This window comes from Elaeis guineensis, chromosome 1 (genome assembly GCF_000442705.2).
Source record: "Elaeis guineensis isolate ETL-2024a chromosome 1, EG11, whole genome shotgun sequence".
NCBI lineage: Eukaryota > Viridiplantae > Streptophyta > Magnoliopsida > Arecales > Arecaceae > Elaeis > Elaeis guineensis.
Genome location: NC_025993.2, coordinates 134280713 through 134288269, shown reverse-complemented (window position 1 = coordinate 134288269; position 7557 = coordinate 134280713). Strand labels below are relative to the sequence as shown.

Genomic DNA, 7557 nt, shown 5'->3' with positions numbered 1-7557 from the left:
TTATTTGATATTAGTATTTCTGATTAAATTGAATTATATCGATATATGCTGTTGAAAATTAAAAAAAATATTTTACATCGATGAATAGTTTAAACGAGCAAATAGTGATGGAAAATAATAACTAAAGATGGTCATGATAATTCAAAGCGCATACTATCTACGTCCACCGTGTGTTTTTAGAAAACGTTACACGGAGTTATTAAGCATTATGGCCGTTAAAATTGTGCTGAGCAAACTCGCTGAATGTTTGCCAAGCGTCGAAACGGTAACGGCGTGCCGTTACGCCAGGACAGGGTGGTGGGGGATTGACCGTGGTTGAAATGATTGCATGGTGGGTTTTTGACCCGGGTTAAGGCCCTGCGCACCCCCAGTCCGACGACTGTACCACGCCCGCGCTGGCAGCTGGACGACTTGTCTCTCTCGTTCTTGGCTCACAGGGAGCTCGTCTCTTTTATCTCCCCCACTCCCCCTCCTCCCAACCCCAAAAGAAAAAAGAAAACAAAAGCCACGATAGAGAGAGGTGAGGAGAAGGCGGGGGAAAACTCGAGGAGATTGGAAGGCGTTTGAAAGCGATCGGAGATAATTCCAGGGTTGGTGTGAAGAATTCTTCGAATTGATTTCTCGGAGTTAGGGCCCGGTTTCGGCTTCGGTCTTGGTGGATTTGGGGGTTTTGGAGGTGGTTGGGAGTTGGATTTGGAGTTTAAGTTGGATCGGTGGAGGAAGAGAGATCTGGGGATTTGGAGAGGATTTGGATGGCGTCGTCGGAGGTGTCGGTGGTGAAGGGGAGTAATGGAAGAGGGGAGAGCTTCTCGTCTGGGTGCAGCGGGACCAACGAGGGCGGCGGCGTGGTGGTGGAGGCTGGCCAGGGGTTCGGAGCTGCTCCGATGGCTGGGAAAGGTGGGATCCGGATGGATCTCCGGCAGTGGCCGGAGGAAACTGGGTGTTGGCGTTCGTCTGGGTTTTGTGCTGATTTTGGGTTTTATTTTTGTTCCAGAGTCGGAGGATGCTTTGTATACCGAGCTCTGGCATGCGTGTGCCGGGCCTCTGGTGACGGTTCCTCGCGTGGGGGAGAGGGTCTTCTACTTCCCCCAGGGGCATATAGAACAAGTAAGCCTTCTCACCCCTCGAAGAAGCTCCGTTCCTTTTGAATTCCTCACTTTCCCTCTAGAGATTTAGGATTTTACGGTTTTCCTCTCGTCCTCGCGGGATTTGTGTACTTGATTTTGTGCCGTAGAGCGTTTTCTCATGGGTTTTCCCCAATCTGAGATTTGCCGGTTCTTTTGGTGAACTAGGTTGAGGCTTCGACGAATCAGGTAGCGGACCAGCAGATGCCCGTCTACAACCTTCCGTCCAAGATCCTTTGCCGGGTGATCAACGTGCAGTTGAAGGTAATCCATTTCAACTTTCTCTGCTTTTTGAAAATTTTGGTTTTTTAATCTCTTCCCGTCATTGCCTTGTGGTTCCTTTCGTTTGATAGGCCGAGCCGGACACAGATGAGGTGTTTGCCCAAGTGACTTTGCTCCCCGAAAAGGTACTGCTTCGTAATCTAAGAGCCTTTTTATCTTTACCTTCGATCCATCTATGGCCAAAATTTGCTGAATTTTTAAGAAGAAACTAAGTATTTTGGGCGTTTTTACTCTTAAATATATGGTATCAGCAAGATGAGAACGCGGTGGAGAAGGAGACGCTTCCACCCCCACCACCACGGCCTCGTGTGCACTCTTTCTGTAAGACCCTGACAGCATCGGATACAAGCACCCATGGTGGGTTCTCGGTGCTGAGAAGGCACGCCGATGAGTGCCTTCCTCCCCTGGTAAGGGTGTCAGTCTTGTTTGATGTTGTCATGATTGATGAGGATTTTGGAGAGTGAGGGTTTCTCAATTTAGTCTCTTCTTTCTATTATCAGGATATGTGCCGGCAGCCACCGACTCAAGAGCTGGTGGCAAAAGATTTGCATGGGATCGAGTGGCGCTTACGTCACATTTTTCGGGGTAATCCATGCTTCTTGTTTTATTATTTATCTTAATATCCTGTGATAAAAGGAATTTCTTTAATCACGCACTCTTCCCATGGTAACTTTGGGATCCGTATGGGTTATTTTAAGGGTATTCTCATACACTTGGATTTTTGCTTCTTTTGCTTGGATTGTTGGTTATTTCTTCCAATTGTTGTATGCAAGGTTTTGTTTTGCGGGCTTCACCGGTCTAGTGGTACCTCCCTTGGAACTTCTCGTAGAGATTATGAGTCGAGCTTTTTAGCGATCTAATGCTAAATTTGTTCTTTGGGCAATCCTCTTATTTCCCTTTTCTTTAGGGGACATTTCATGATGATTGTGAATCGTGAATCCTCTCCAAGCATCTTTTATAAGAGATACTAAGTGCCGAAAATAGGTGGTGTGCTGATTTTTCTTTATTTTTTGGAACTGGTTCACCTGAAAATGGAGTCGTTTTGCATGATGGGGATAGTTCTCTATTTGATCTGTTTTTTATTGGTATTTAGGGAGTATATTTAACTACCGTTAGCATAATTATATTCAGATGTGTATGTTGTGATCTTTTCTTTGGTTTCTGAAACTCTAGGACAACCAAGGAGACACCTGCTTCAGAGTGGTTGGAGTGTCTTTGTTAGTTCCAAAAGGCTTGTCGCTGGGGATGCTTTTATTTTCTTAAGGTCTGTTATCTCCATTGCCTTTGGTCGAATGCTAAGATTAGCTTATTTTTGATGCTGGACATTAAGTGTTGTGTGGCTGGCAGAGGTGAGAATGGTGAACTACGTGTTGGAGTGAGACGTGCGATGAGACAACAGACAAACGTTCCCTCTTCAGTCATATCCAGTCACAGTATGCACCTAGGCGTCCTAGCAACTGCATGGCATGCTGTCAACACAGGGACCATGTTCACAGTCTACTATAAACCAAGGTCTGTAGCCAGTGCTCTTTCACGCATAATGTCATATGCAAGATGGCAAGCATGTCATATTTCTGCCAGTGTTTTTAAGGACGGAACGTACTTGTATTTCGCAGAATATCTCGACTTCTATTTGGCATTTTTATTGATCATGGTCTATTAATTTTGAGTTCATTTTCTAACAGGACAAGCCCTTCTGACTTCATTGTTCCATGTGATCAATATATGGAATCCCTCAAGAACAACCATTCCATAGGAATGAGGTTCAAAATGAGATTTGAAGGTGAAGAGGCCCCAGAGCAGAGGTATACACAGTTTTCCTTCATGAATTAAGGCAAATGATTTCTATTGATTCCAAGACCAATTTGGTTACAGAAAGTGTATATTTTATCTTATCATGGCCTTTAAAATCATGTCAGGTTCACTGGAACCATTGTTGGCATAGAAGATGCAGATTCAAACAGGTGGCCTGGATCAAAATGGAGATGTCTTAAGGTAACATTACTCAAAGATTTACCTTGTCTTGTAATTATTCTGTTTAATGTAATCTATATCTGTTTCTCATTTTAGGTGCGATGGGATGAGACCTCTTCCATTCCTCGTCCAGAGAGAGTTTCTCCTTGGAAAATTGAACCTGCTTTGACCCCTCCTCCAATTAATCCCCTGCCGATGCCCAGGTCTAAGAGGCCGCGATCCAATGTTATGCCATGCTCACCTGATTCATCTATTCTCACAAAAGAAGGTACTTTATGCATATGTCTTGTTACAGAGTTTAAGACATCATGATCTCTTTCATGCTGAGCTCAACTTTGACATATTTTTCTGTCAGCTGCATCTAAAGTCAACATAGACCCTTCCCATTCACATGGAACTCCAAGGGTCTTGCAAGGTCAAGAAGTGATGACCTTGAGAAACAGTTTTGCTGAAAATAGCAAGTCAGACACTGCACAGAAGCCCATTATGTGGTCTTCATCATGTGATGAAGAGAAGACTGATGTTTCTGTTCAGAGAAGATTGGGATCAGAAAAATGGATGCAAATGGTACGGCATGAACCAAATTATATGGATATGTTGCCAGGATTTTGGCCGACTCACGACTCACATGGATTCAGCTCAACATTATTTGAAAAAAATCCTGGTGACAGCCGTCTCTTGAAGAGTTTTTTTCAAGATCCAGAAGGAATTTGCAATGTGCTTCCAGGCCAGTGGTCTTTAATGCCTCCAAATTCATCCTATGCTTCACATGAGCCTAACTTGAAAATGACTGCACAACCTGGTGAACAATCGTATCAGAAAACTGCAAATATTAGGTTCGTAGGGCAGGTAGGCTATTCTGCACCACCGGGTCTGGGAATTGAACAACACTCTCCAAACTGTTTGGCACATTTGCTGCCAACTTCATTAATGGAGAACCCCTCACAACCAAGGGTGCTGAAGCCTCAACCCTCTGTGGCAGCAGAAAATGATGTGGTAAAACCCAAATTTAGTGGCAACTGCAAGCTCTTTGGTTTTCATCTTAATAGCAACCCGGCAGCATCGGAAATGGTAACATCACAGCAAATGAATGGTTCAACCCATGAGCCAGAGCCACACTGTCATGCCACTGCATCCTTGAACCAGCTACAGGCCATAGAGCCTAACAAATATTCTGAGCCATCCAAAGTTATAAAGTCAGCAGATCTTACTCCAGTAGGTAGTGAGCGGGAGAAAAATTTTCAGCCTTGCTCACAGACTTCTAAAGACATGCAGAGCAAGCACGGTGGTTCGACGAGAAGTTGCACAAAGGTTATTTGTTCTCTGCTCCCATTTGCTATGCATGCTTGCTGATTTTGTGGTTCCTTTTTGCTGTCACTGTTGCATCCCTTTGTTGCTATTTGATTAAATATTAGTTAAATCGACACGGCTACAATTTGGAATTATTTGATATTAGTAATTTAAGAATGATTAAGCAGTGGTCAGTTTTAAAGCATTGCCAGAGTGGAATGGTTTATAGGGATAAGATTTTCAAATTCTTCATTCAGGAAGGGTATTGTATCTTATGAAATCATGTTTCATATGATTTTTCTTTTTTATGGACATTAAATCTAATTGCTTACATTGCTTTAAATATCTCTAAATGATCAAATGATATGTTTGATAAATTGGATTTCTCTGTTTTGTTGATTATTTTGAGAAATTCTTTGCGAAACATATTTTGGTTTCACCCAAAATATGACTGGTTTACGTGAAACAACATTCCAATTTTGGCCAAGACCAAAAAGCTTTTTTTCAGCAACCAAATCCCGCAGTGTGTTTTGACCAGTTTCATCTGATACATTCCTGTTTAGTGGATTAGTGTAGCAAAACTGAAACCAAATTTCATATCATGATAATTGTGGGACAGGTATTGTCGTAACTATGGATTTTTTTCTCCTACTCCTTGACATCCAATAGAATGTCAGCAAAATTGTTTTCAACTGTTTGATCCTAAATTCATGCGAAGTTTCACATTTTTCAGATTCACTGACTGGGACTGAACCCTTGGGGACAATTGTATCTTTGTTTCAGGTGCATAAGCAGGGAATTGCTCTTGGGAGATCTGTGGACCTTACAAAGTTCAATGGCTACAATGATTTGTTCGCTGAGTTAGATCGGATGTTTGAATTTCAGGGTGAATTGATGTCTCCCAACAAAAATTGGCTGGTTGTGTATACTGATAATGAGGGTGATATGATGCTTGTCGGAGATGATCCTTGGCGGTAAGTACATTTGACACACTCTTAACTTTGTGTATATGCTGTAACTTTGACTTGCAATTTGACTTACCTTTTGGTGTCCAAACAGTGAATTCTGCAGCATGGTTCGTAAGATCTTCATCTACACACGAGAGGAGGTCCAGAGGATGAATCCAGGAACACTAACCTCCAGAGTTGAAGAGAGTCCAGCTACTTCTGAGGAAAGAACAGCTGCTAAAGAAAGGAAGGGCCAAGCGCCTGCTTCCTCGGTTCATCCAAAGAGCTGCTAGCTCTGGAATTGGCACCGTGAGTGGCTTTGCTTCTCTGAACTTATAGAGTAACTATCTTCGTGGCTCTCTTTTTCCTCGGTTATCAATGGGAAACTGTGTCGATAGCTATACAGAGTAACCATCTTAGTGGCTCTCTTTTTCGCTAGGTCATCAATGGGAAACTGTGTTGATAGCTAAACATCTTCCGAAATAGAGAGCGTTGGTTTTGTATCATCTCTGGTTATTTAAATTGAATCAGTGTCTTTGCTAGAGACAAGTGGCTCTGTCTTAACTACAATACAATCGGTGCCAGCAGGCAATCCTATTCTTAGCATGATATTCCATTGGTAGCTATGTCCAAGAATACCTTTTTTCTCAAAAAGGTTCCGTTACAGATAATTCTCTATTCATGAGGATGATGATCATGATAAATAATGCATTGGAACAAGATTGTTCTTTCCCTTGAGTATGAAGCGTTCTGTTCAATTTTCATTTGGAGCGTCATGACAGATAGGAAATCCACCTCTGCCTGTGGTCTTGTGCAGGTCTTTTTGAAGATGAGGGGAAATCATGGTTGGGACAAGCTTTTGAGAGGTGGGGCCAGACTGGAGGTATTGGAATATAGGATGTGAAATGGGAAGGCCCCATCTTGCTCCTATTGGTGGCGCTTACACTGGAGGCTGGGGCAACGCAACTGCTTTAGGTACTAACAGTTTTGGTTGTATTGTGATTTTTGCTCGCAAAATTTGGCTGCCTCCTATCAAATATATATATCCTGAAGAAAGGTCAGGGAGATCTTGGTCCTCCGTAATCTACCATGTAAATATCTATTGTCAGCCTCTCATATTAACAATTTTAATGCGTCCCAAACTGTTTTTTTTTATCCTTTGAGCTGTTCGCTGTCTTGGGAGCTTTTTCTTTTTCTTTTTTTTTGGGTGGTGAACAGTGGACTGTCAGGCACATATTGAACCCGACCTGATCAAGCGCATAATGTTGAACTGATATAAAATCATACATGGCTGTGCAATATTGATAATCCTTGTTAACTAACTGTAAATTCTATGTCGGAGACCTGCGCACACTGTAATTTTATAAAGTTCGTAATGCCTGATCATTTGGATTTGTTATGATCAGATATCAGCCAATTCTTTTGGTTCGTGATTAAAATTGAAATCGGAATGGATTGGAATAGCTGTATTTTGTAACATGTTTGGCTAGTGATTGGTATCAGAATTATTAACATGTTTGGCTAGTGATTGGTATCGGAATTGTTAGGGGACTATGATGTTTTTATTCTTTCTTGGGATTAGTGTATTTATTTTTATTTTCATTTCAGAGTCTTGACTTCCTCTGTCCGGACTTTTGCCTTTAGCCACTTCTGGCCGAATCATCTGAAGGTTGGGTTCCCAACGGTTCGTTAGATCCGGTCACGGCAATGCAGGATACAAAGTTATGATCAGATGAGATAAGCCTGCACACCACCATCCTGCTATTATGTGCAGCGTGAGACTTTCAGAAAGCAGGCTCAAGGAGATGATGTATAGGTGTCTTTGCGTTCTCAATAATTCTTCGTATTTGGTCTCGGGTTGCATGTTGAACTTGTCTGACTGGCTGGTGTACTTATGTGAACTAGTTCCTTACGTGAACAACGGAAATCAATTCTTCCAA

At 42.3% G+C, this 7557-nt stretch overlaps 1 protein-coding gene across 1 annotated transcript; it reads left to right on the top strand.

Annotated features, from left to right (window-relative positions):
- Nucleotides 1-483: 483 nt before the first annotated feature.
- Nucleotides 484-6939, top strand: LOC105060395 (auxin response factor 2B). The gene is made up of 15 exons (XM_010944076.4): nucleotides 484-897; nucleotides 995-1107; nucleotides 1293-1388; nucleotides 1478-1531; nucleotides 1658-1813; nucleotides 1907-1991; nucleotides 2580-2670; nucleotides 2754-2918; nucleotides 3092-3211; nucleotides 3326-3401; nucleotides 3477-3648; nucleotides 3736-4691; nucleotides 5454-5644; nucleotides 5730-5926; nucleotides 6435-6939. Exons 1-14 carry the CDS (start codon nucleotides 753-755, stop codon nucleotides 5908-5910), a joined length of 2601 nt encoding a protein of 866 aa, XP_010942378.1. The 5' UTR covers nucleotides 484-752; the 3' UTR covers nucleotides 5911-5926; nucleotides 6435-6939.
- Nucleotides 6940-7557: the final 618 nt, after the last annotated feature.